The following is a 27,763-nucleotide window of genomic DNA, read 5'->3' as shown; positions in this document are numbered from 1 at the left end:
CTTGCTCGTTCGCAATCGCATTCGCAAACGTCTCGTAGTACACAGAGCAGCGCTTCTTACCCTTGTCTTTTCTAGAACGCTGTCGAATCAGACATGTAAGTGTTTCGTATTTGTTAATTTTCTGTTCCGACGACAGCTTTCATTACATTTTCAATCTCAATTTCGCAGGTATCGAAAAATCCAACACTGCTTTCTCGCGGTAATATTTCTGGTATGTTTGATCTTGAACTCCGGGATACAAGCTCAGCTAAATTTCTCGACCGGCTGGGGAAAGAGAAGCGAAAGAAAAGGTGCGACCGATTTTACCGGCAGCACTGAGTGCGGTTCAAGGGTCACGCCCACCCTCGAACAATTGCTGAATGTCTATCATTCGATACAAGTATGCTTTTCTTGTGCATTACGGGTTTATGTGTTCGAAACTATCCTGCGAAACATTTCTTTCTCCTTGGTTACAGATGGAAGCACAGAAAATGTTGGATTGTCGGAAGTTGAACGAGTGAAAGAGGAGAAATCGCGATCGAACATCGGTGGAAGCATCGCGGACAACTGGACCATACCGAAATATCTGATTCAAAGAACATTGACAACGTCTTTTGCGCAACCTCTCCGTCGAAGATGCGGGATCCTCGACGAGCTAAGGCTGCGTAAGAAACTGTTTCATTTCGAGCGATCGTAGCTTGTCAAATTAGCGATACGAACAACAATACAAACAATGAGTAGTACTACATGGCACACTTCTTTTGCGCCCATCTATTCATCCGTATATATCCCTTTATTCGTTCATGCGTTTATCCGTTTCAATCCCACCGATTTGAATTTTCAAATGCATGCGCGACCGTCAACATATCAGAGTAAGTCACGATTGGTCAATTAGTCGTTGTTGTCGATGCATCGGTGCTTGCGAGTAATCGATGCGACAAACGATTTATGTAAATTCTTTTCGTACGTTCTCGTAAGCTTTTACCGTAATGGTAGCGAATAGGTAATCGTATTTTCACGATCGATTCGCGATCGTTTAAAACGGCGTATGAAGCATACGATACTTCTCGAGGAAATTCGACCGCGATCGAAGTTGAAAGCGTCGACCGCGAAGACATATCGATATTCGTTAGCATGCGCTATTCCGCTCGCTACATCTCCAGTGATTGAGTGAATAACAGCGATGCCAGCGATGCCGAGTTGTATGTATCGCACACGTATATAGTGCGTCTCGCCGTTGCCGATTTAGCAATCGAGTTAACGATCAATTTAATCGTGTACAGTTGCTGAAAGGAAGATGATTTGAAACATCTCTGCTGATACAATTTTCGAGATAAGCAAAGATCACGTTCATTGGGCAGCAGCTATTCGCAACCTTTCGGAGCGAGAGGTAACCTATAAGAGTGTGGTTGCTTGAGATCTTCGTTCGGCAGAATTGTCGGCGCAACGTGACCGCTGGTGTAACGAAACCAACATTGTCAATGTTCAACCGGTAATAAGTCATATCGTTCAAATTACATCGGAGTTAAGCAGTGGAGAAGTCGATGATGTACACGGCACAATTGTCTAGTTTGTTGTCGAAACAAGTCCACAAAGATTACGTGCGAAACGGTACTAGGTTAGCACTATCGTTCCGGCATTACGGAAACTATGGAAAATTCCGTGAATGTCGTAAGAAAATAAATGTCTGGTTGAAAGATCACAGTGGTCGAGTGGCACAAGCTTGCGCCCAACAATTCGAATTCATCGCAGCGCAACGTATACGTAGGAGTCTGCAAATATTCCACCTGTACACACGAATATGGGACGAAGTAGCGCTCAAGGAATTCATTAAATCTTGGAGGAATCGTGCTTTCAGAAATAGTAAACGCTTTTTGACCAGCAGCATAGGCGTCGCGGCGTTTAACTGGGACCGCGAGAGGATAAGCGAGCAAGAAATAAACAGGTAAATACATGCACATGTTTACATTCGAAATCATGGAGCACGATTGATCGATCGTTTTGCAGTACGTTAATCCATCGTTTTCCCTATTGTTTGATACTCTATATTTTCGCTAGTTACAAGCAAGAAATTGAGGGAATTTACAAGTTAAGAGATACCACCGTTGTTTGTCCAAATTGCCATCTGAGGATCATAATAGACGTCCAACAACCTGGAGTCAAATATTGTACCTGTCAAGGCAACAAAAACAAATACAGTGCTACCGCCAATCAAGATCGTAAGCGACAATCCATTTGATATTCTCCTAACAAACATGAAATTATTTGTAGCTGTGCGAGACATGCTAAACTTGTTTACTCATTTATTTATCACAGCAGAGGGATGGAAACCATACCTAGAGCGGGAGGATATGCTCATATGGAGGAGGAAAGAACCAAATTCTGGAGGGTTATTCGCATACAAAGTATATGGTTCGTTCGCAGACGTTACCGCCGAAGACTTCCTACAAACGCAAATAGACGTCGAATATAGGAAACAATGGGATCCGATTGCTCGCGAATTGCGAATACTAGACAGCGATCCAAAATCGGAAACGTCAGAAATCGACCGATCCGACGTCATATATTGGGAAACCGAGTGGCCTGTACGAGATGAATTTCACTTTATGTCATTTATTTTTGTCGACAGTACGAAAAATATTATTCGCAATCTGCAATCGCGCGTTTTGCTTTCAGACATTATTTGCGAACAGGGATTACGTGTACCAACGAAGATGGATCGTGGACAAAGATAGGCGTTTAATAATAATCATTAGTAAAGGAACGGAACATCCTGAAGCGCCAACTAAACCTGGAATATACAGGTATATGGATACCGTGAAAATTTGTCGTTATCCGTCAAGCAGTAACTTTGAATAATTTAGGTAGCACGCGTTCAACTACGACATTGTTAAGTAGGTCGATCGATCTTTTCTAGTTTCGTATTTCGTTACGGAATCGCCTAGTTCAATAAGTATTTGGACTGCCAGAATTAAATATGAAAGTAGGAGAGTCTAAGATTCTCCTTAATCAATGAATAATCTGAAGTCTGTACATAACAGAGTCTCGACGTATTGGTCGTACATGGTGATACGGCCTTATACAGAATTCCATCAACCAGGCATTGAATTCGGATTGACGTACTTTGATGATCCTGGCGTAAATATACCATCGACGGTTACAGCGTGGGTCGCGATGTCAGGTAAATGTTTCCATATACTAATTAAAACTCAATTAAAAAATATTTAATTAACTCACACATTTATTTATTATTAGGATTACCAAACTTTTTAATTCGTATGAGAAAAGCATCGAAGAATTACCATGATTACAAAGAAAGTATCGATACGACCTGTATCAGTTACGTTTCATTAAAAAATAAAAATGTTCCCGAGGTCAAAGTCAGAGAAAATATTGTGCCAAATTTGGAAACTAATAAAAAGTTGCACCATGAGATAAACAATATAGCTGAAGAAACGAATGTGTTAAAATTCAAGGAGGTCAGGCAAGAACAACTCGAAGAAAACAGTACTAAAGAAGGACACGACCAAGAGGACAAACAAGGCGAAGACGAAGATGGTACAGATTCAAGCAAGGGGAGTAGGGGATTATTAGATTATTTTTTTCTAGCCAAGTTGTTCGCTTGACGAGGGCATTTTGCGATGCGTGAGGCTATAATGATTGGGCACCGCCGATAGAATGATATTATACCGTAACTCCATATGGACAGAATCGCTCACATTTACAAAAATAGATCAAATATATTGTGTCTATACAAACGCACATGACAAAAACACACCAAACGACTCGCGACAAAACTTTTACAAAAACCATAATTGCGAGACTGATTCATTCTCCTCGTGTTCTATTTCATCTACGACGTTCAATCGTAATCGAGTGAATAAAACTACTAACTCACGGTATACTTATGAATTTTTCAATGGAGAATATTATCAAGTAAATTTTACACGACAAATACTAGAATTGTACAAATCAAAATATTTTGTTGTATCAGTGTACATTTAGTGAATGTAGTCTAAATATAGATGTATAACACAACAAATTTATTTAATATACACTTGTATGTACATACGTGCGCGCGTGTAATATTATAATAATATGACATATTTATACATACATTTCTGTGGAGGAATACATGTGTGTGTGCGTCTGTGTGTCTGTTTATTATGTGTACATACGTACGTCGCATATAATCTTCCTTTCTTTATTATGCAATACATATTGCATAATAACTTTGAATTCTGTCGTAATGGTAACAAAGCATTCTGTACGGGAAACATTTTCAAAGAATTTTGGGCAGAAGCTATGTACCATGTACCTGAAATAACGCATTTCATTGAATCTTATGTCCGTATATATGTGCGTTCCTAATCTAAAGCCTATTTTTTTTTTGTTATCTTTACCCTAATAAAATATTTTACCGTTATAAATATTAATTTCCTATGCTATACACCCTCGATTTCAACGGAACTTAAGAGAATATCGTCTCCGTCATCGATTTGAAAGCAAACTTCTTCTGGTAATTTCTTTGGTTCCGATTTAAAGCCTGTACAATCTTCATCGTGACACTTCTGATATATTGTCTTATTTGTTAAGTCTACGACGAAAAAAACGTTATTGCTTTTATGACATCGACCGATATTTTCGCAATATCTGTAAACCAAAAATTGTTTGTACTTCGTCTATATAATTTCTCGACCATATGTTAGTACCTGTATCCAGTTGTCTCGTAAACTAACACTTTGCTAGAATCATGATATTTACATGCGCGTATTTTACCAGAATGGATCTTGTCGCAAATGTACTTATCCAATATTGGATAATTTGAATATTCCTTAGTTTCTTCATAGAGATACTGCGGCACGTATGGCTTGAAACTTTTTGCTTTTCCCATACAAATATCTGAATATTCTAAAAGTATTAAATCAGATCTAGAGGTAAAGAAGGAAACCAATGAATCTATAAATATGCACAACTCTTTATCTTTGTGCAAATTCGAAGGAATATATTTACAGTCAGTTGAAATTTCCATATTAGACTGTTTTCCCCACTTTGTAGATTTATATAATCTAAAATGTCTATTTTTAGTATAGACTGCTGTGTCTATAAATAAATTGCGACCCTTAGGTGTTTTTACAAACAATTGTTCTAGTTGTGTTCTATCAAAAGAACTTAAAATACTATGCTGGCTTTGGTCCATGGAAACAAATTTGGCAATATCGTTGCATATTGATTTTATCAATCCACCGACGTGATAATTATCCTTAAATGCTACATCTTTGATATTGAATATAATATGCCGGCTAAATTTTTCAGGAGTAGTGGAATCCAAATTGAGCACATTGTACCTGTTGCATGGTAAGCCCCAATGCTTAAGCAAATAAGCAGCAATAATATCAATTATAGTGTTAGTCATGGAAGGACCGTCACTTTCAGGATTTAGCTCAATTAAATACTCCAAGTCCAGATATGGACGGCAAGGAAAATTTTCTGGAATCACCTAGTTTAAAATTGATTCTGTGTTATAACGTGAAATACTAGTGATGGTATGAAATATGTACTACCTCGTAGGAGCACCTCTTTTCTGGAGGTCGATGTTCATAATGCCACCAATAGACCTCGGGATGAGCTACCACAAACTTACGATAGCCTTTATCTCCTTGAGAGACAAATGTGCAAAGCATATCAGTGTTAGTGCTCTTTTCAAATGCAGTTACCATCGCAACCGCTTGTTTCTCAAATTCCATCCAAAAGGTTGGTGGTCCTAAAATATGCAACGGCATTTTACGATGTTCTTCCACCCAAAATGGTTTCGAATACTGTTTCACTATCTGCATCTCAGCTTTGGCAATTATTTCCTTGTTATAAAATTTATAAGTTCCAATCATATCCATAATACAAAGTTTTCATTCAAAATTGAATAGTCTGTTCGGCTGAAAAGTCTTCAGTGTTTGGTGATGACGCTTATCTGTCCTTCTTATCGCGCCAATTGTAAGTCCACGAAATATTAGTCATATTTGCTGCCGTTACGTTATAACTTCAAAACTGGACATAAAAAATCACGCTTCACAAACTCATAATCATTTTTTGACTAAGAAACACATTTCTCAAATTCCGTGCCATTGATTTATTAAATTGGCTATCAATGGATCCGCTCTTTTTCAATAATATTCAATTTTGAATTCAATTTTGTGTGGCGTCATCTATGATAACGAATTTGTGAACTAATTTTCCCTATTCTACCCATGTGTAAGACAAGAACATAGATAATGTGCAACAAAGAGAGAGAAGATAGCGCTCGTGCCACCAGTTTTTTGTTTTGGTCCTTGTAGATGTCGCCACTATCGTCAAGTTTTAGTATTTGAAAAACACTTTAATTAATTAAAAATATTAGAGCCTATCGTTGTTAACAATGATACCCGATTTAAAAGAGTCTAAATAATCGGTAGAATATTTGGAACATAAATATTCGGATACAATATTCGGTGTATTTCTTTATACGGTCGTATTGAATATCTGTTTTGACTTGGTTATTTATGTGCTGCGATAACGAAACTTTGGCGGTTCATATGTTCATACACATGTATTTATTATTGTTATTTATTGGTTTTTTAATTTATGCCATATAACGAGTCAACGTTCGATAAGTGGATTTATAAAAAGTGTACAAACAATATATCAAAATGTATTATGCAAAAACAAATACATAATATTTTACATTTAGTCTTGCAAATGAACGAAATTAGTTCAGCTATTGAGAGTAAGTGACTACCGAGTACATAACAAAAGAATTGCGAAATGACGATGAAATTAAACAAATGTTCGGACAATCAGATACTCGATGTCCTTGATGCACGTTCCGATTCCGACTCTGGAAGTGCATCTAAAAAAGGGGTTACGGATACTTTACACAGAAAACGCACTTCGAAGTTACAGACTAAGAAAAAGAACGATGCAAACGTTTCTTCGGACGAAGAAAATATATTTCAGAGTGTTCGTTACTCGTTACAAAAGAAACGTATTTTAATGGACGAGAAAATATCACTTAAAATTAAATTAAGACGATCCACAGAGCAAAGTTTGTACAAAATTGATTCTGATTCTGAGTGTGATAAAAAAAAACATCAAAAAAATGGCAAGCGAGTATTGAAACAGAGAAGAAAAAGTTGTTCGGATGTAGAAACTGAAGATTCTTGTAACGACAGTACAAGCGAATCTATAATTCGTAACAAGAAAGAATTAAAAGAGTTGCAAATTGGGCAGGAAATATTAACACATAGTAGAATTAGAAAACCACCTGTAAGGCTTTCTTCCTACCATTGTAGTTCATTAGACTTTTTAAATAATGCACAACATGCTCAGGAAAATTCTCCATCTCTTAGAAGGAGGAAAAATATTAATTATAATGAAGAAAAATTACACCGGCATGTATTTGAAAGACATGTAAGAGAAAACAATGAAAGATTGGGGAACAGGAATAAAAGTACGAATGTATCTAATATTCGGAGTAGATCAGAAAGTAGAACTCCAAGAAGTACTAGGGCTAGTAAACGAAATCGTGTTCCTCCCATAAAAGATAATGACACAGATGGTAGCACAGATGCAGAAATAATAAAATCAAAATCACTAAGAAGGTCTAATGAATCAGAAAATAATGACACGATTATAGAAAATGATTCTATAGCCAGAGGGGAAGTTACTGTAAAAACTGTTAAGACCAACAAGCGAAATCATGTTTCTCCTGTAAAAGGTAGTAGGACAAATAAAAGTAAAGTTGTGCCAGAAGTGGAATTAATAGAGATAGTAACGCTGGAAAAGTCGAACGAATCAGAAAATAATGAGGAAAAATTAATTAGCACACCCAGGCGGGTCAGGAAACAGAAAAGAGTGATTGCAAAGGGTGATCAGAAAAAGGGACAGCATATTGATAAGACTCAAAGTGATAATGAAGATATTTTGATTGATTTGTATAAAGATATAAAAATCTCGTCTGCAGTTAAAGTCACTCCTACTAGAGGAGACAAACAAAAGAAAATAAATCCTGAGAGTATGCAAAAAAATGTGCAGTTTGTTGACAATGATAAAGGCAATGAGGGAGAAGACTCGTTGACTGATATGTATAAACGCATAAAAATTTCGTCGGCAAAGAAAAATGTTTCCACACCACAAAAGAAAAATAATATAAGAAGAAATATTGAGACACAATTAGATGAGGCTGTATTGAGTACTCCTAAATCGCGTCCGTTGAAACATAACAATTTAACACCATCAATTGGAAGAAGACACAATACTTTAATGAAACCAGCCACACCTTTACAGGAGGCAAGATCCAGATTACATGTTAGCGCTGTGCCAAAGTCCTTACCTTGCAGGGAAGAGGAATTCAATAGTATTTTCACATTTCTTAAAGGAAAATTGGAAGATAAGAGTGGAGGGTATGTATTGAACAAAAAATATTATCTCGCGAAATATGATTTCATGAAATTGTAATAATAAGCTGACATTATTTTTAGGTGTATATATATAAGTGGAGTACCAGGTACTGGAAAGACTGCAACTGTAAACGAGGCTGTGAGATGCTTGCAGAAGTTAATAATCAAAGGCCAATTGGACGACTTTGATTATGTTGCTATCAATGGAATGAAATTGACAGAACCACGGCAATCTTACGTGCAAATTCTAAAACAGCTTGAAGGTAGAACTGTTACTTGGGAGCAAGCTTATTCTATACTTGAACATAGATTCCGTAGGGCCAATTCTAAAATGACGTTACTTCTTGTGGACGAGGTATGATTTATTTTTAAAAGGTATTACTGATTTAATCGATGCTCAAATTAACAATATTTGTTAATTATTGGTGCAGCTGGACTTTTTATGCACAAAACGCCAGGACGTTGTATATAATTTATTAGATTGGCCGACTAAGACAACAGCACATCTAATTGTAGTGACCATTGCTAACACTATGGATTTACCCGAGAGAGCGCTAATGGGTCGTGTTACGTCGCGATTGGGTCTTACACGATTAACATTTCAGCCATATAATTATAAACAGTTGCAAGAAATCGTAATGTCCAGATTGAAAGATTTCACTGGCTTCAGGAGCGAAGCTGTACAGCTCGTTTCACGGTATTGTCGCGATTTAACTAAAGGGGATTTGATTGAAACTCGAGTCGCTGTTACTTATGAAACATTTCTATTACAGGAAAGTTTCTGCTGTATCTGGAGACGCTAGACGAGCTTTAGACATATGTCGTCGTGCAATGGAGATCGCGGAATCACGAAACGCTGAAACCATATCTCTTCAAGATGTCACCGCGGCTGTGTCTGAAATGATCGCATCCGCAAAGGTTCAGGCCATAAAGTGTTGTTCGAAAATGGAGCAAATATTTTTACAGGCGGTATCCGCGGAGGTGACGCGAACATCTATCGAGGAAGTGTACTTTAAAGATGCATACAGACAAATCGAAGCGTTGTGCTCTTTTGATGGTGTGTTTCTGTTTGAGTATTTGGCATTCAAAGGTTTATTGAAAATAATGCATTTGATTTTATATTACAGGAATCAAAATTCCTACTGTAACGGAGACACTTGCCATTTGTGGGAGATTAGGGGCTAGCAGATTGCTAATATGCGAGCACTCGAGAAACGATATATACCAAAAAATTTTATTGAACGTCTCTACGGACGACATTCATTATGCAACTCAGGAGTTGGATTTAAACTGCATATAACGAGAATTATGTGACATGTTTTTAGTAGTTTGCATGTATTCTTGACAGTGCCTTGAAACGTCGGAAGTTATTACAATTTTAATTAATTTCACATATTAATTTTACTTATTTTTGACGGTTAAAAGAAACCTATTAGTTAAGGAACATATACTATAGAGACAGACCAAACTTAATTAGAAATTTTGTATTGTGAAGATATTAAGATGGAAGACGTATTATTGAAAAGTTTAAGTCAGAGTTATTTTATAGCATACATTAATTTATTAATTTTTTATATCGCAATACATAGTTCGATTGTCTGTATATTTGACAGTGCCTTGAAGTTTCGAACGATGTTATGATATTAATTAGTTTCGCGTATGAATTGTATAGCATATATGAATTTATTGATTAAATTTTATATACAGATGCATCGTCCTGTCATCGACATTTTATTTATGATATGATAACAATTTTTCCTTTCATATTTACCGTGTTTCGTTTAAAAGATTGTACAACGCCATACACGTAGCGGTACAATGCACGAACTAGTAGACAAAGTACCGACAAAATACCGAGTGCGCGTAATATTTTTAAAGCATAGGCTGAACCAAGCCTTCCTTTTTCTCCACTAGAGGCGTCAGTATTTTCCACATATGATAATGCAGGATTGCTTAAAAACGTTAATTACAGCGTAATTAAAACAAAAAGTAGTTAACCAAAGGCATAGAGCTCAGGAAAATCTGCTGCATTGATTTCACGTAAAAAAGATTTATATCAACATTCATATAATAGTAAACTTAAAAAAAAATAATTAATTATGTTTTGCATTGTTTTTATTTGTTTTTATCGATGATATCGATGCGACAGATTTTTGTGAACAGTTTTGTGGCCCTAGTGTACATTTTGGTAGCCCAATTTTGCTATAATTAATGTTTCTGAGCAGCACTGCTTTGTACACGCGTGAACGATTGTGGTGCCTCTCACGGAGTAAAAGAAAGGCTTGATTCGGGGTCCATACAACATCAATTGGGGTAGTGGTAAGACGCTCATACTGTGAGCCAAATTATCAACAGTTGACTTTGACTAACTGTTTAAGCGTTTTGACACTACACAAATTGGCGCTACATGGACTTTGAACAATATAGGATCGCCAAAAAATATTAATTATGACGTTGTAAGGTCACAAAAATTTACCGAGGAGACAGTCTAATGTATTGATATCACGTGAAAAAAATTCGTTACAATATCGTAAAACATAACTAATTAACATAATAATTAATCAAATTTGAAGAAGCATTTAATTACGTTGAACAATGTTATCGTCTGCAGTTTGTACACGATATCGATGCAGTAAATTCTCCTGAACAAATCTGTGCTTTTGTTTCATTTTATTATGTCCTAACTTTAGGATAATTAATATTTTACGGTAACTCAGTATTGTGCACATCACTGTGCATGCTTGGAAAACCATAAATAGACGTAATTATGACAATCTGTGGTATGAGATCGACAAACGGCATCACCACGAATGTTCAACTTTTATTACAGATCTATTTGGTGCATTAACAAAAACAGAATAATAAAAAAATGCATCGACTGATATAAATTGGTACTCAAGCAAATAATTTCTATAACTAGCCATTTTTATCAAGCGAAGAATGAACAACGCTGCAATCGAACATAGCATTCTTCGTGGATAAATGAAATGAAGCAATCGCATTGCAGTACAGAGCGTCTTCTTCGTGCGATAACGTGTCTGCAACTATAGCCAAACTTTGTCATCGATACGAATATGTATATCTGTTATAATTTAACGAATTACGTAAGTCAAGGATGTTATCTGAGAGTTTTCCGAACTATTAATAATCGATCGTTAAGCGTATTTTAAGTCGAGCCAGTATCTTGTCGGACGCGAGAACGTCTGTACCACGTTTGAAAATTAGCCGTTCGCTGACAGAATTATGAACGACGAAAATATCGAGAGAACGGTTCTTGCGCTCTACGATCAGGGAAGGTGGGAGGATATCGTCAATCTCGAATGTAGTTCAAACGAGTTTGAGAAGTGTCGATTATTTTGGGTTCTGCCAACTATGAACGATCTACGGTGGATCAAAGAGTCGATGGAGAAGAACCATGTGTTCGGATTGACAAGCGTCGGGTGCGGAACTGGATTATTGGAGTGGTTGTTTGAAATGTATTCCGGTAAATTTTAGTTAATCGTTGCACAGAGTTTATACACGTACGAAACATGTTAATTTAATGTTAATGGATCGTATAAAACGGCAAGTTCTGTTTCAAGGGTTGGAGGTTGTCGGCATAGAACTGGATCGATCGTGGTGGTGCAGCAAGTATTCGCCGCCTTTCTTTTTGGATAATGTGTCGCTCCTTCGCGACGGCAACGTAACCAGTGTACGCGTGCCGGAAAACCACGCTATTCTATTTTGTTACTTTAACAATGAAACTGCGTTTCGCGAGTACGTCGAGAATTACAAAGGAAAATTGATTTTCGTGATCGGCCCTGAAGAGAATCAACACCGTTGGACCGATCCGATGCCTTTCGATGAAAAGTTTCACGAATTTGGCTGGCAGCTGTTAAACGACACAAAAATTGAACGAACCAACGATTACATCACCGTCTACGGTAGACGGTGAACTTTTCAAATTGCCCGATCTGAACAATCGACAATCGAGAGTGCGCCGCGCGATTATCGCGTCGCGAGAGAACGTATCGCGCCACTGGTCGATTCTGTAATTCTGAGCGAGACAAAATAGCTGTGTGCGGTTGTTTTGTTTAAACGTGGATAGTCAATGGTAGTGAATGTAGCATTGTAATTGCGATATACGTTTAAATAACCGAATACTTTTTTTGAGAAACATGTCGACGGATACGGATCAGAGATCGTTGGTGGACAAAGACGAGAAGAACAAGACGAAAGTTTACTGCACATTTTGTCCGTCGAAAATGTTGAACGCAGGTGCAGCCCGGCTAGTAAACATAGAGGTGATCGATTGTCAGTTTAATATAAAACGGTGTTAATGAAGAGAAAGAAATGGATTTGCCAATTTAGCTCGTAATAGTGAAACTTTTTTAAACGTTACACGGTTCTCTGTACGCGTAGATTTTTATGCGACATTGGGGAACCTAACCTCAAAGTTTGTTTACTTTATCCTTGGACCGTAGAAATTCGTGCATTTATAGTGTTCACTGATTTGTGAAGCTCGATCAAACGGAACTGTTAATGCAGTCCAACAATATATGTATTATATAAAAGCCGTAGTTACTTTAGGTAAATTTGATTTTAGTTTAATCTGCCATACATTAAAAGGAAAGGAGAAGGTGAAGCTGACCAGAAAGAACTTGTTACGGATCATTGGTTGGTGGAGGACGTGTACACATTTGAGAATATTGGCGTCTCGTACACCGTAGACAATGTGAAATACTTGGCTTGCGCAGATTGTGAAAGGGGTCCAGTGGGCTGGCACGATTTGGCCACGAAAAAGTCGTACATCTCGTTGAGCAGAGTGAAACACGAATGATTTGTAAATAAAAATCTTATACGATTTTATACGAGTCATAGTTCTTGTTTCTTTATTACAACAAACGACCCAAAACGCAACAGCGAGAGAGACAAGAAAGCATGGAGGAAAAAAATGCACGTTACTGTTTAAGTTGATAGTTTAATATTTAATCACGTACGTTACAAACACAGCCGGATAAATCAGATAATCAATCGTCGTTACGGTATAATAATAATAAGATTATGCTTACGATTAGAAATCATTTATCAATATATTTAATACGTATGCAGTTTTGTGAATCAATTTCATTGCAATGCATTGATCTTGATAGCGCGATTGCTTATGATCGCGGAACGTTTATATGCAGTGCATATCAGTATAATTAATTATCATTATTATTTTTATTATTTATTATTATTATTATTACTTTTTTTATTATTACATGTAATGTGTTTACACGCGAATTTACCTACGTATATGTACTTATACATTATGTATATGCATTTGTATATGCGTATAAATGAATGCTTTCCGAAAAAACATGGTATTTTATCGGTATTTTGAATTTTGTGTCTTCGATGTATTTCAAGAGAACGTGAATAGGAAAACGATCTTTTCTTTCGAAGCCTCATCGTAGATCACGATTTGCTGTTCTCTAACAAAGATGATGGTAACACGCGTTTCTTTCCTTCATTTGATATTGATTTCTCTTGTTTTCACAGCATCGGATCAAAGATTCAATCTATTTCGTCTTTTATTCAGGGCCATCGCGAATCGTTTCGTCGTGGAGGAAAGAATTCTAAGTTGCATACATACAAACATATATACGCGCGCACACATGGGCGTGTATGGGTCTTTCGCGTAAAGCTTCTTCCGTTTCCTCCTTATCTTCGTCTTCGGAGGAAGTTAATCATATCTATTTATCAAATAGGTTCTCGGATTTGCCTTAAGTATTGCAAAAATAGTCGCGCGTTCGTTCCTAGCCGTGTCGTAACGGCCATTAATAACATCACAGCTTTATCATTCTTTTGTCTCTATCGCGTTCTCTGTTCCTTTATCAACGAGATCTCTCGCTATGCCCATCATGCGATACACGCTTACACATTACTCGTCGTTAATTAAGTCAAGACCGTGATGGTTGGACTGCGGATTTTCGAAATTTAAAACAGCCAACTTAAGAGCTTATTAACGCGATCTTGTCGACTCGGTCCAAAGGTTTAAGAAAAAACGAAATTGCTACTCGTCGAATAAGTAATTTCTGGCAGAAAGTGTGCGATTTCGTCCAAGGATCCGCAGCCTGATAATCACGATTCATACAGATCGATGACCATATCGAATCACGAACACGTTGGAATTCAAGCGAACAACGTATCAAACAAACAAACAACTCGCCGATAAACGGTAGCGGTAAACGGCAACGATGAATTGTGTATTAGTTCGATCCGCGGCTGAAGGTAGTCTTCATCCCCGTCTCTTGCCCACGATCTCCCATCTCCGCGAGGGATGATTCCATTCGTCTCGGTCATCCGACCGCGAACCGCATGACACGACGACGACGTCTCTCGCGCCAATGTCGTCCCTTCGTTCCGATTCTCTAGTTCTCCTATCATTCTTATTGTTAAGACGCAGTTAGAAACAAAGCTCCGTGGTAGGCGCGTGTAGGCGACGCTGTTCGCGCGCACGCTCGTCTCTAATCCCGCAAGAGTCTTTGTGTGCTTTCTTACCCTTACGTTTGTGGACACAGTCGAAAAGGTACAAAAATAACCAGAATAAAATCGGAGATAGACTGGAAAATATACAGGGTGCGCCAAAGCGTACGGATTTTGGAACACTCTGTAATACACGCGGATTCTCATTATAAGCAGCGAGAGAGAAATAGCAAAGTGCTTAAACTTTGGCGACGCCTAGACTCGAAAACATCTCGTCGGAGTTTTATCGTTGAAGTACCTAAAATAGTAGGTACACACCGCCTATCCGAACGCTTGGTTTCTCTCGCCGCTGGCGGGACGTACACACGCGTAGTTGTGCTCGGAGAATCAACTGGCTCTATCTACGATGGTTCCGAATGGTTCCGAATGGTTCCACTGAGGTTGGTTGTAATGGCACATCGAATCGCTTTGTCTCTCGTTTGTTTTCCAGTACGGCCGGACGAGAAAGCGCAAGCGTAAGCGTAATCGTAATCAAACCCGTCGAAGCGAACGCAAAAGTGTGCGGCGGCGGATGGATCTCGTTCTTTCTTCGAGCGGGATTTTTGGTTTCGCAAAAGGACACATGTATCGCCCGCGGTTTCACCGTTCTTTCATTTGAAATTTCACGGATACGCGCGCGACGCTCTAATTCCGCGTCGCGCGTTTAATCCTCTGTTTCTCTTTCCTTTTTCTTTTGATTCGGCGGGGATCGATGCGAAACGAAAGGCGAACGCTTTGGGAAGTATCGCGCGAGTGTGTGCAGCTAATCGTACGACACTAAACATTTAGGTCTTGGTCCGTGGAATATTAAACGTTAACGATATTAATTAAGTTATCACCGCTCCCGTTCTCCTATCACCTAAACGACAACTTGTTTCGGCCGACACGGCGCGCGACGCGTATAAAACGTAAGTATATCTGGTACTGGTACTGAGAACAGTTTTTAATCTTCGTTCTCGATGAAATCGTCTTCCTGCTCCTCCCTTTTTTTTCGGTCGAACAGTCCAGCGCGTTTCTTGTTCGCGTCCTGATTGGCCGATCATCGGTATCATTTTACGTTTATTTGGTATTCGTTGTGTCGATCACGGGCTAACACACCGTCGAATAATACTCGTGTATATACTCGTTTCGAATTCGGCGCAGCGATACAACAGAAGCTGTCTCACACGGTGACCGTGTATCCGACGTTAACTGACGTTAGATTATTCTCTACGATCCTAATCGAAATCGTAATCATAATTAATTCAGTATAATACGTACCGATAGTAATTGCGTGGCTCGCGGACCCGCCGAAATCCCCCTCGCGAGCAAGCAACAATTTTCGAACGGTACGCGTCGAGCATTTTTTCGAATAAAAGCGACGAGTAATTGCCATAATTTCAACTATCAATTTTATTCCAAAACGGCGCGAACTAGTGTACTATTATACTAATCCGATTCTATCGAGATCGTTGGAACCGCGATGCTGCTCGCGATTTCGCGAGGTTCCAGGAGAACGTTTTCTCGGCGAACGAAAGCAGCTCGAAACGTCACCCATTGTTTTTGCGGACGGGTTCGCTACCAGATTTTATATATTGCGGAAACTTGTAACGTTTATACAAGAACATCTGGTTCGGTTAAACAGATACGTTGCAGCGTAATGGAATGTTACGATCACGAAGAGCGACTACGATGTCAAGGGATAGATACATGGAAACGCTGGTAGCGAACGCGTCAACGGGTTCGCGGTGTACGATCGAATACGCGTCGCGTCGGATCCTTTTGGTCTGCGATCGATGTATTGCTGTGAAGCGACTTGGCCCGGATTAGACGGCACGTCGTGACTGTCTCTTGTCCCATCTAATCTCTTCGAACGACCGTCGATAATAACTATGCTTAAAAAGTAGCTATAACGATAGTAGCAGTATCGATTTGGTAATACAGTGGTAATAAAGATTACTTCTTCTTAGCGGCAACGGTAGTAGTAGTAGTAGTACTGATAACGGTAACAGTAATGGTAGCAATAATCGTAATAGTAATCGTAATGGTAATAGTAATAGTAATAGCAATAGTGATAGGTGATAGTTGGTAAGTGATAGGTGATATGTGATGGGTGATATATGATAGATGATAGGTGACAGTGATAGTGATAGTGATAATGATAGTAATAGTAATAGCAGTAGTAATAGTAACAGTAATAGTAACGGTAACAGTAACAGTAACAGTAGTAGTAACAGTAATAGTAATAGTTATAGTTATTGTAATAATTACAGTAATAATTATAGTATAATTATAGTAATAGTTATAGTGATAATACTATTAGTAGTAGTAGTAGTAGCAATTGTAGCAGTAGTAGTAGTTGTAATTGTAGTAATAGTAGTAGTAATAATAGTAGCAGTAGTAGTAGTAGTAGTGGTAGTGGTAGTAGTTGCAGTAGTAATAATAGTAGCGATGGTGGGGTGGTGGTGATAGTGGTAACGGTCGTAGTAATAGTAGTAATAGTAAATGGTAGTAATAGTAGTCGTAATACCGACAACGTCGACATTATCGAGCAGATACAAGGTATCTCTAAACTCTAAAGGTACACCGATTACTGTGGAGAAACGTGGAACATTTTGCCTCGTCGGTTACGTCATGAGGTCTCTTTGATCATTCTCAATATTTTCTTCTTCCTTCTCGTTTCCCTCGTCTCGTCGTCTACGATTGTTTCCTCCCAGCGTCCATCTGGATCCACGGTAGTCCTCCGACAACGGCATGTTTCGTAATTACTTTCAATGTTGCGATTGAACCGGCCAAAGCGTAACCGTTCTCACTTAGTCCGATATTTTTAATCCGATTTTTGGTTCGCCAAATCCGCTCTCCACTAAAAGTTGCTTCGCTTTGCCCATCAAAAGAGCGTCGGCGCTTCGTTGGACCTAATCGCAAGCTTTACCCGTAATACGTTTATTTCCCCCTGAATAGTCGCGTTTGTCGTCTACGCCTCGCTCCCTCGTTTATTTCAACGGGAAACAATTTGCTCGTTCGTTCGTCTGTTTTTCTCGTTTTTCTACGAATATTTTCTGCGTTCGTTATCTCTTACGCGAGCACTGTCTCTCGATCGCCTACGCGGGATACAAATCTTGTCATTAAAGCTATGTCAGCGCGAAAGCTACCCTGAACGATCGAGAAAAAGGTAATAGTATATACATATATAAATTATACGTATATTAATTGTATATATCCATCGTATGTATGTATGTACGTATACGCGATATATATATAATATATATATCTACCGAAAAGCTTCGATGGAACGACGATTGATTAGCCAAATTTATATGTATACATATATATACATATAAACGATACTGGTATATGTATGTGTATATATACATATAGTTTATTTCTTTTTTTTGTACAGCGGAATTGTATGCTTTGCAGCCCTGCTCCCCACCGCGCATCGATTTTTAAAAGCGAACGTCTTTTCTTTTCTTATAATTCATCGTCTGTCGATGGTACCTTTTTTTGTGATTTTTCGTAGGTGTTTTTTTTTTGTCGTTTTACATCTGGTTTTTTTGGTTTTTATCTCGCTTAAACGTCTATACGAATACAGAGCTAAGAATGCTCGCGATCGCGTCGAGCTCGCCGCGAATGCCGTTTAATCGATAACAAGATACCGAAAAAAGAAAGAGGTCGATCGTTAAGTAAAAGGCGAATCACGAGTTAGCGATTTCATGGACGACACTTGCATCGACCTTACCCCTATAATTCTTACCGTCTGTGAGATTATACGAGAGTAAGTGGTAACACGTTTTCCTTAAACATTACGAAGATTTGATTCGTTCAGCTAATTTGTCAGAGAAGCGTCTTCGAATTAGCGGCGTGACTATCCGACAAGAGAAGGAAAGAAGTCAAGAAATCGAGCATGTGTACGTGTTTTTCGTGTTCTACGCGCATATTCTGCAGTTTATACTCTGTCCTCTTCCTTCTCTCTCTCTCTCTTTTTCCGCCTCATCTTTTTACTTCCTCTTCTCTTTGGCCATCTTTGCTGCATGTTTCGTGTCTGTGTATGTGTGTTCGTGTGAGTTCGTTGTCGATCGGTCGCTGGATCGAACTCGTCGGGAAATGGTGCTCTTAACCGTAATCGCGTGTAGTGAGTAAAGACGAGAAAAAGGCTAATCCACCGATACGATGCCGAGAGTGCGTCCCATCCGTTCGCGTTCTCCCGGTCACAGATCTCTGCCGATCCTCGATTTTCTTCTATGCGCTTCTTACCCTCCTCTTCTCTTCTCTTCTCTACGGCAGCCGTCTCGATAGCCGCGCGATACACACGGACAGTCGATCGCTTTTTCCTTCGATTCCGACGATCGACCGGTGGAGAGTCCTCTCGACGATCACATCCCCCGGTGCCCGGTGTGCCGGTCTACGAAGTGCCCTTATAGTGGATGAAGAAAAAGGTGAGGAACATGAAATAGGCGACCGGGAAGGTGATTCTCGCTATCACGTCGATCGTCTTTGCTACACGGATCGGATGCGGCGGCTCCTTTTTTCTTAGCTGCAACAGACACACAAGCACTGCTGATTCCGAGGACACCGAACCTGAGCATTCTGTCGCATTCGCGAAACTGCTTTTGAATGTTTTCACCGTATTTTCGAGAGAACGTGGTTCTCTTTGATCTGGTTCGATTTGTGGGAAGAAATTTTTAGGAAACGTAATATGTTGTTAGTGGTGCCCACTGGTGACTCCTTTCTTTACTCTCCTTTTCCACGGGGCCATTGAAGTCCCCCCCCCCCCCCCCCCACACACACCCTCCCCTACATACTTCCTCAATTCCGCCAATTAAGCGTTCCAGTTATCAAGTTTTAGTTTCTAATTTTTGCAACTGATGCAAACAATTTTTATTTAGCATAAATAGCCGCAGTCCAGTCAGTACTCACTAACACTCTTGTATATGCATATGGCCCTTGGCGAATAAAAAGTTCATCACTTCTAGCGTAGACTATACCATGAATAATTTTTCTCATAAATCGAATCAGATGAAAGAGCGCTACTTATTCTCTCTCCGGTACAATACAAATAACTCCATATAGCACCTTACCAGCTGTTTAAAGATTAACCCTAAACTCCGGTCAATTCTGCACTTACAATTGAAAAATCGAAATGATTCCAACGTGTTGGAACAGATTTTTAAACTGTTTGCTCGTCGGTTCCGATTGATTCCATTGAATGGACACGACGACGATATACAACATTGTCGGCGAACGAAAGAGCTCCACTGATGAATGAAGAAGGGTTGGGTTAGACGGGGTGGGAAGGATTAGTGGTGGCGACGCGTATCGACCACCGGTCATCGGGATCCGTTAGCTGGATGTTTCGAGGTTGATGGGATAGCAGGTAATTAACATACCTCCGCGGTGCATCCGTTGGTGGCCGTATGCGTACAGGGATTAGGTCCACAGTTGGTGCAAGTCACGATCTCGTTCGGTCCTGTCGTAGCTCCTGGTGGCGGACCGCCCTCTCGCTTCTTTTTACCCTGCGACAGGGTCTCCGTAGAAGAATCTTATAGCGTTACGTGCGATTCGTGGTAAACAACGATCCATTCTCCGAGCAGCGTTTCTCTTCGACATTTCTCGGATCTATCGCCGGATGTACGGCGGCGATTCGCGATCGTTCGAGAATGACAAGCGTACGAGTTTAAGCGGTGGCATGTAGGCGCTTTTCCGATCTTTCGGCACGCGGCTTTGGGTATTAGGCGTTGGGCGGACAAGCTTGCGCGTACAGGCGTGAGTATACCGATTTCGATAGCGTCCGGATAGATCGATCAGCCGACGCATAACCTCTTTCTCGAGGAACTCGTCGAAAAGTGAATCGTTGTTTCGTCTCTTAAATAAGTAGTTGGTACACGATCAATGTATATCGAATCAACACTTTCGTGCCTCTGTGTGTATGTATAACTTACGAATTACATGCCGTACAATGTATACCGTCTACGTATTGTATATTAGACTGTCGCGCATCGAACTCGAGCGTCGACCGGGCGGCATCGGGTGTCCCGATCACCGTTGCCAGTACAAACCCCGGACTACCGGCTGGTCGTAGTCAAAGCAGTCGCAAATAGTCACTGTTTAAGGAGCGAGATGGTAACGAACGAGCGGAGATCCCGTACATCGGCGTAGACCGTCTACCGGTTGAACATTATCATTAACTACGATAGCGGCGCGACGCAAAACTTCTACCTTTATCCGGTAGATGCCGCGGGTTGCTGTGCGGGACTTTCGCGCATGCGTCGCCAACCCACTCCTTGCGTAGTGACTTTTCATGGCTACACCGGACCACGACCACCTGATAGTCCCGCCAGGTAGTCTCAGCGGGAATAGTGGGAGTAGCGATGGGCCGCCCAGCAAAGCACAAGTAGGCGAGACCGGGAAGGGCAATGTGTCGAAAATCGATGGGACGCCGTCCCGTGGCATCCCTGGTCCCAATGCGACTTGCGATCGATTCCAATCGACTTCGATGCGAACATCGGCCCTTCCTACAACAAACTGTACAGAATCCTAGGGCCTAGTGATTGTTGACCGCGACGTTGGTCTCTCGAACCAACTGCTTCTTCCCCCCGATCCTCGCGCAGTTTTCCGATCCTCCGTCTTTGCGTAAAGCTTATGCTTATGCTTATAGTTATGCTTATGCGTTTATGCTTATGCGTATGCTTATGCTTATGCGTTTATGCTTATGCTGATGCTACGCGTCAAGCACGATCGGAGTAAGTTCGACTCATTGACCGTAAGGTGCGTTCCCGGGACAGATCGAATCGGTAGTTTCGTCTTCCCACCGACCTCCACGATCAAGAAAACTGATAAATAATCGAGAATAAAAGATAGGAAATGACGAATAAAAAATAAAGAAAAGAGAAAAAATATCGATTTTGTCGGTGTAAAACGACCATCATAAAAGATCAAACGATAAGAGATGAACTTATTAATTCGTTGTCTTCTTATTTATGATCAAATGATGCAAGATAATCTATCTCCTAGTTGCCTCTAACCGCATACGACGTAGTTAAGCATTTATTTGTATTCGGATGAGTATAAATTATTAGTATTGAACGTAAAACATTGAAGAAAAAAAAGTTGCCCGTCGTAAGAACGGAGGATCCTCTCGTCGTAAATATCGACGAGAAACGACGTCGGCACGTGTTATTGTAAAACGGGCAGGACGCAAGCCTCGCACACTCTCCTTTGCTATCTCTAAAAGGACTGCAAGATCAACTGTAGTTACTGAAGCGAAGCGTCAACATCGGTTGCCTTCCTGTCTCAGGCTTTCGGCCGACTTTCGGAGCACGCACTGCCGCGACACTACTCGCATGCTGTCGATCGCTCGATCGCACCCGCGCCGTTTCGCCCGATCGAGCGATCGAACTGCTCTTCTTACCCCGGTTCCCCGGATATCTGTGTGTCCGTCCTGATCACCGGCACGAAATCACGACAAGAGAGAGAGAGAAATGAAGAAGACCGAATCGTCGCGGAGACGGAAGGATTATAACTCTGGCAACGGTCGCGTCGAATCCGTCGCGTGGTCCTCGAACGAAAAACGATATTTAACATCGGGTTAAGTCAGCATCTCGTCGAGGCGACAAGGTACAGTGTGTGATCGAAACCAAGTATCTCTCACCCGATGTACAGCATGCCTAGTGCAGCGTGCAATCGTCGCACGGCTCGTGCTTGTCTCTCTCGCGTATCACATACGTAAGTAAGAGTATACCACATAGATTCGTGCGTGTCCGTGCGTGTCCGTGCGTATCATGCGGTTCTCATGCAGTCTCATGCGGTCCCGCATGCGACAGGATGCGCGATACGAACATCGGAGCGTATCTCTCTGCGATCGACTCTAATTGCGGATTCATGCAAAACGGTGTCGCCGGCTTTGGATTTACGTGTGAAACAGAAACGAAGACAGAGTCAGAGACGAGGACAGGAGCTGGGCCAGAGACAGAGGCACGGACAGAGACAGAGATAAAGATAGGGATAAAGACAGGGATAGAGATAGATAGAGATAGAGACAGAGACAGAAACAGAGACAGGGATAGTGACAGTGACAAAGGCGGAGGCAAAGGCAAGTGGCAGGGGCAGAAGCGGGGGTAGAGACAGATAGACAGAGACAAACACAAAGACAGATAGACAGAGACAAACACAAAGACAGAGACAGAGACAAAGACAGAGACAGAGACAAAGACAGAGACAGAGACAGAGACAGAGATAGAGACAGAAACAGAGATAGAGATTGGTATGGAAACGGAAGCAGAGACAGGTTCAGAGCCACAGACAGAGACAGAGATAATGGCAGAGTTAGAGACAGAGACAGGGACAGAGGCAGAGAGAAAAGTCGAGATAAAGATAAAGGAGGAGAGATAGAGATAGAGATAGAGAGAGAGAACGGGGAGAGCGCTTCCTTCGGAAACGACAGGATCGAGAGATCGATCTCGAAATATAGTAAATCCAAGCCGCGTGTCATCGCGACAAGGGCGCAAGTTTTAGCTTCAGGCGCAAGACAACGTCCTACAGCTCGGCTACTTTTGTACTTCTACCTTATTTATCCGAACAGGGTGCTCGCAAAATTCGTCCTTCTGCGTAGCTATTCCCGCGATACGAGGGATTCAGACTGATTTCATCGTCGGCGACGGGAAAAGAAAGTGAGAGACAGGTAAAGATAGAGACAGAAAAAGAAAGAGATAGATAGACAGATAGATAGATAGATAGATAGATAGATAGAGAGAGAGAGAATGAAAGAAATAGGGATAGTCATAGAAGTGATACGATCCAGGGAGATCGCGCGAAGAATTTTGCGGCATCCTGGAAATCTTTGATGCGGTTGCGTTGCACGTGGATCCATGCGCTTCGATCATGCACCGTTGCAATAGTAGTACGGAGATTAGAGGGTAAAGATCTAGCGGAGAGAGAGAGAGAGAGAGAGAGAGAGAGAGAGTGAAACTGAGAGAGAAAGACCAGAGGGAGTGGAGGTTGAGAGGAGCGGCAAGAAACAGATGTGTGTCTGCATCCAGAGAAAAAAAGATGGATAGAAACAAAGAGAAAGAAAGAGAAAGACAGAGAGAGAGAGAGAGAGAGAGAGAGAGAGAGATAAGAGAGCGAGGAAGAGAGGGATAGAGAAAGAGAGAAAGAAAGAGCGAATGAAAAGAAAAGAGAGAGAGATAGGATAGACAGTCTGAGAACGGTGATAAAAATGGCATGGGCGCAAAGGCGAAGAGAATACAGTCGGTGAGCAGGTTTCGATAGGAGTCGAGGGGGATGTTCGTTTTCCTTGATCAACGAAATCTTTGCGCGATCCGAGAGGCTCGCGGCAATTAGGACAGGTGTAAACCGATCGGTGCATTTCGAACATCCCGCTCGACGCGTCCCTCGGACCGAATGCAGAGAGCGAAGGCGATTAGACGGTTAGACGATTAGGCGAATAGGCGAATAGGCGAGTAGGCGAGTAGGCGAAAGCGAAGGAGGGCCAGAAAGATAAAGGTAGTCCGTTCTCTCGAACGGCTGCGAGAGAACGAGAGCGTGTTTTGCCCGTGTGTTTTAGCGGCGTGTATCCTTCTTTGTGTTCGTGTATGTCTGTGTGTCCGTGTGTTTGGGTATCTAAGTGTTTGCGGAGAGGTGTGAGCGTCGTGTGATTCGTTAGGACGCGGTTAAGACCTCGCGCGCGTGGCGCACACCCTTGCTCGCGAAATATTACCGCGTATAAATAGGCCCGCGCGGCGGGGAATCAAGAAAGTGAAAAACGATCGAACGACCGATCCCCCGGATCGTCTGTCTCGATGTCCTCGGAAACGAATCGTCCTCTCGCCTCCGCTTCGGATCGGCTCCGCCAGACGGTCGGCGATCGATCGCAGGAAATTGGGAATTGAAAAAGTCACAACTCAGAAGCGGGAAATGGGAAATGGGAAATGGGAAATCGGTGTAAAGTAAACGGGTAAAGAAACGACGATCGATCGCGTAGCTGGCCGGAGCGATCGAATCGGTTCATACGCCGTGACGAAGATAAACGCGAACGAAATTTGTCCGATTAAAGATCGTAACGATTAGAGGGGTTTCCGTGGTGAACGCGCCAAGTCGTGACCGCGCCCTAATGCTATGGGGGGTCTTACCAAGGGGCTGGCCAATATTATCCCTATCCTGCTGAGCACCGCTGGGAGCCGCTGCAACATCACAGACACCAAACAAAGAGACTTACTCACCAACATTTCCACCAACCAAATTCTTACTAATCGTGTGAGTATGGGTGTGTCTGTACGCTCGTGTACGTGCGTTCATGTCAGTCTGCTTCTGTCTGTATATCATGTTCGGGCGTGTGTGTGTGTATGTTTGTTTTTGCATGTGACAACGTGTACGTCTTCCTCTCGCATCATCCGCAGATTTTTTTTCTTAATCGTTCCTTGAACGTCGTTTCCGTATCTCTTTTAGCTGCTTATCGATTCTCGTTTCCCCGTCGATTTGCTGGCTATGATCGCGATCTAACCGAGCACGTCGATCCCCTCGTCATCGTCGTTCCATTCGATCCATTCCTTCTTTTCATTTTCTAGCGGCACGAGTTGTCGATTCGATCGAAAAGAACAATGACGCGCTGCTCTAGTTCACGAGAAAAGTGAAAACGCGGGTCCGACGACGTCCGTTTTGGTTTTCCACTTCCACCTATCGGTCCTGATTCGCTCGAAAGACACAGACGGGGAGAGAAAAAGAGAGAGAGAGAGAGAGATAGATAGAGAGTCAGAGAGAAAAAGAGAGAGAGAGAGATAGATAGAGAGTCAGAGAGAAAAAGAGAGAGAGAGAGAGAGAGTCGATGGGATATTGCGTACCCGCTCCTCCCGATGGTATTTTCAGGCCTTTCTCGCATCGCGCAATCGCCACGACAAACTCTCGACAAATTATACATGCAAAGAACACAAACACAATACGATCTGCCAGCAGAGCAGTGACGTGACAATCCTCGGTATTCGTCGGCAAGTTTCTTGTGATCTCAAGTGAAACGCGAACAAAGAAGCGGGTGAAAAAGAGAGAAACAAAGAGAAAACAGAGACAGAGAGAGAGAGAGAGAGAGAGAGAGAGAGAGAGAGAGAGAGAAAGAGGAAGAGAGAACGATTTCGGGCTCCGCGATCCGGTTGTTTTCAACGCAAGACAACAAGACTTTTTGGTCTATTGCGACCGATAAACCGGAGCTGGGAGCCCTTTCTCGTCCGTGCAACAAAGATGTACCGAGATCTCTGAGAGAAAAGAACGGAAAAGAGATACGCAAGTGTATTCGTTGCTGGGGTCGCAATGTACTAACCATAAAACAGAGAGTAAACAGAGTAGAGATTGATGGAGCGAAAGAGAGAGATAAAACCAAGTGTGTCAAAGAGATAGAGATAAAGAGATAGATAGATAGATAGATAGATAGATAGATAGATAGATAGATAGATAGATAGATACATAGAGAGATAGATACATAGACAGAGAAGTCAGAGCGAAACTATAGAAGAGACATGCAAGTATTGCAGCCTCGGCCGAGTCCGACGAGAGTACAGGAAACGATGGATTCTCGTTGGTCCGTCGTCGGGTGGTTCGCGTTTCCGTTTGCTTTCCGGTTCGATCGTCGCGGTGTTTATTCGTGCCCTGTCTCGAATCGTATAGAAAGAGATTGCGGAACCCGTCCCACGATCGTTCGAAGCGACTTGTGTCCTCACCTGTTCTTTTCCGATCCTCGAGGCTCGCCACGAGGATCGATCCGACACCCCCTGTACGCGAATCTCGAACGTGAATTCCAATGCGACCGCGTGTCCGGGGTTACGGGAGCAAAGTAGAAATGCATTTGGCGGAGAGATATCGTCGACGGAAGCGGGCGAACCTTTCGTGTCCGGCCTTCCGATTTTCTGGTTTCCCGATCTTCTGATTTTCCGGAGACCCTGACCTAATTTTTTTCGGATCTTTTGGTTTCCCGGCATCGACCGCGCCGGCTCGCTCGCTTCCGCGTCGGACTACCAGCGGAGAAACACAAATGTAATACGAGGTTCTCGCGCAAACAGGTGCTCCGTTGATCATTCTCAAAGAAACACGCACACTCGGTGTTTTGGGGATCGTGTCTCAAAACAAAGAAAAAAAAGAAACAAAAAAAAATGGAAGACACGCTATGTAGTGTTGACATGTGGAGACCGGCACACATTTGCGCCGTATTTGCGGTGTATAAATGATGTCGCCTCTGTCGGATCCGCGAGAGTTCTGCGAATCTCGCCGGCGCGAATAACCACTTCCGTCCATCGCGAGAAGAGGTATGTCCCCGCGACAATTCGGAAGTAGAACATGGTACGACACAGCGTGAAGAAGAAGTGGAAGAAATACAGACAGTAGAAGAAGAAGAAGAAGAAGAAGAAGAAGAAGAAGAAATGTAAGCGGTGAGATCGTTCGAAAAGAGACAGAGAGAGAGAGAGAGAGAGAGAGAGAGAGAGAGAGAGAGAACGACGCGATAGGTAGAACGACTGGAAGAATAGAAGAACGAAAACGGTTTTGGATCGAAAGAATAGAGGTGAGGGGGTGGTAATACGCGTTCCAAACAGAAAGGTGTGAACGAGCACGATTAGACACAGACGGAGAAGGGAAACAAGAAGCGAGAAAACCAATACCGTGAGACCGAGCAACAAACCGTGTGTGGAACGTGGGGGGGTGTTTGGTGGGGGAGGGGCAAAGACAAAAATCGACAGAAAGTGAGCGACAACAGTTTCCGCCGCGCTGGCGGCGTCTAATCAAACGGTAACGTATAAAGTATAAAATTCTAGAAAGAGAGATATGTAAGAAGCGTCGCGCGGGACCTCTTGACTCGCATACGTTTTTCGGAACACGAAACAAAGTAACCGAAAGAATCGTAATAAAGA

At 41.6% G+C, this 27,763-nt stretch overlaps 6 protein-coding genes across 19 annotated transcripts in view; 4 read left to right on the top strand and 2 right to left on the bottom strand.

The window, feature by feature from the left end:
- The first annotated feature begins 946 nt into the window (after positions 1-946).
- Positions 947-4,428, top strand: LOC144467764 (stAR-related lipid transfer protein 7, mitochondrial). Its single transcript, XM_078176695.1, has 7 exons — positions 947-1,181; positions 1,263-1,924; positions 2,038-2,198; positions 2,296-2,564; positions 2,656-2,783; positions 3,021-3,160; positions 3,235-4,428. Exons 2-7 carry the CDS (start codon positions 1,524-1,526, stop codon positions 3,603-3,605), a joined length of 1,470 nt encoding a protein of 489 aa, XP_078032821.1. The 5' UTR covers positions 947-1,181; positions 1,263-1,523; the 3' UTR covers positions 3,606-4,428.
- LOC144467765 (DNA-directed primase/polymerase protein) lies at positions 4,174-6,047 on the bottom strand. Of its 2 annotated transcripts, XM_078176696.1 has the most exons (4): positions 5,544-6,047; positions 4,692-5,479; positions 4,401-4,632; positions 4,174-4,297 (listed from the first exon to the last, which is right to left on the bottom strand). In XM_078176696.1, the coding sequence occupies exons 1-3, from the start codon at positions 5,871-5,873 to the stop codon at positions 4,425-4,427; spliced, it is 1,326 nt and encodes a 441-aa protein (XP_078032822.1). In that variant the 5' UTR covers positions 5,874-6,047; the 3' UTR covers positions 4,174-4,297; positions 4,401-4,424. The 2 variants fall into 2 exon arrangements, with proteins under 2 accessions (XP_078032822.1, XP_078032823.1); XM_078176697.1 differs by lacking the exon at positions 4,174-4,297 and having other exon boundaries at positions 4,483-4,576.
- A 455-nt stretch (positions 6,048-6,502) lies between these two features.
- On the top strand, positions 6,503-10,123 carry Orc1 (origin recognition complex subunit 1). Its single transcript, XM_078176913.1, has 5 exons — positions 6,503-8,414; positions 8,493-8,766; positions 8,843-9,108; positions 9,185-9,468; positions 9,539-10,123. Exons 1-5 carry the CDS (start codon positions 6,778-6,780, stop codon positions 9,709-9,711), a joined length of 2,634 nt encoding a protein of 877 aa, XP_078033039.1. The 5' UTR covers positions 6,503-6,777; the 3' UTR covers positions 9,712-10,123.
- A 1,488-nt stretch (positions 10,124-11,611) lies between these two features.
- LOC144467936 (uncharacterized) lies at positions 11,612-12,345 on the top strand. The gene is made up of 2 exons (XM_078176958.1): positions 11,612-11,895; positions 11,993-12,345. The coding sequence occupies exons 1-2, from the start codon at positions 11,655-11,657 to the stop codon at positions 12,343-12,345; spliced, it is 594 nt and encodes a 197-aa protein (XP_078033084.1). The 5' UTR covers positions 11,612-11,654.
- Positions 12,346-12,416: 71 nt separating this feature from the next.
- Strat (RAB interacting factor STRAT) lies at positions 12,417-13,264 on the top strand. Its single transcript, XM_078176961.1, has 2 exons — positions 12,417-12,694; positions 12,997-13,264. The coding sequence occupies exons 1-2, from the start codon at positions 12,569-12,571 to the stop codon at positions 13,228-13,230; spliced, it is 360 nt and encodes a 119-aa protein (XP_078033087.1). The 5' UTR covers positions 12,417-12,568; the 3' UTR covers positions 13,231-13,264.
- An 82-nt stretch (positions 13,265-13,346) lies between these two features.
- Positions 13,347-27,763, bottom strand: part of Phcl-1 (pH-sensitive chloride channel 1) — a 78,650-nt gene continuing 64,233 nt past the window's right edge. For 6 of the 13 annotated variants that reach the window (XM_078176941.1, XM_078176940.1, XM_078176944.1 and 3 more), the window contains 3 exons: positions 25,007-25,057; positions 20,267-20,383; positions 13,347-19,413 (listed from right to left, as the gene is read on the bottom strand). In XM_078176941.1, coding sequence (XP_078033067.1) covers positions 19,282-19,413; positions 20,267-20,383; positions 25,007-25,057 — 300 coding nt within the window. In that variant the 3' untranslated portion in view covers positions 13,347-19,281. Of the gene's footprint in view, positions 19,414-20,266; positions 20,393-25,006; positions 25,058-27,763 lie in introns of all 13 variants that reach the window. The other 7 variants (XM_078176943.1, XM_078176946.1, XM_078176948.1 and 4 more) reach the window with 2 other exon arrangements.

Source organism: Augochlora pura, chromosome 3 (genome assembly GCF_028453695.1).
Source record: "Augochlora pura isolate Apur16 chromosome 3, APUR_v2.2.1, whole genome shotgun sequence".
NCBI lineage: Eukaryota > Metazoa > Arthropoda > Insecta > Hymenoptera > Halictidae > Augochlora > Augochlora pura.
The sequence above is the reverse complement of the archived record's forward strand: the minus strand, read 5'-3'. Positions and strand labels throughout refer to the sequence as shown.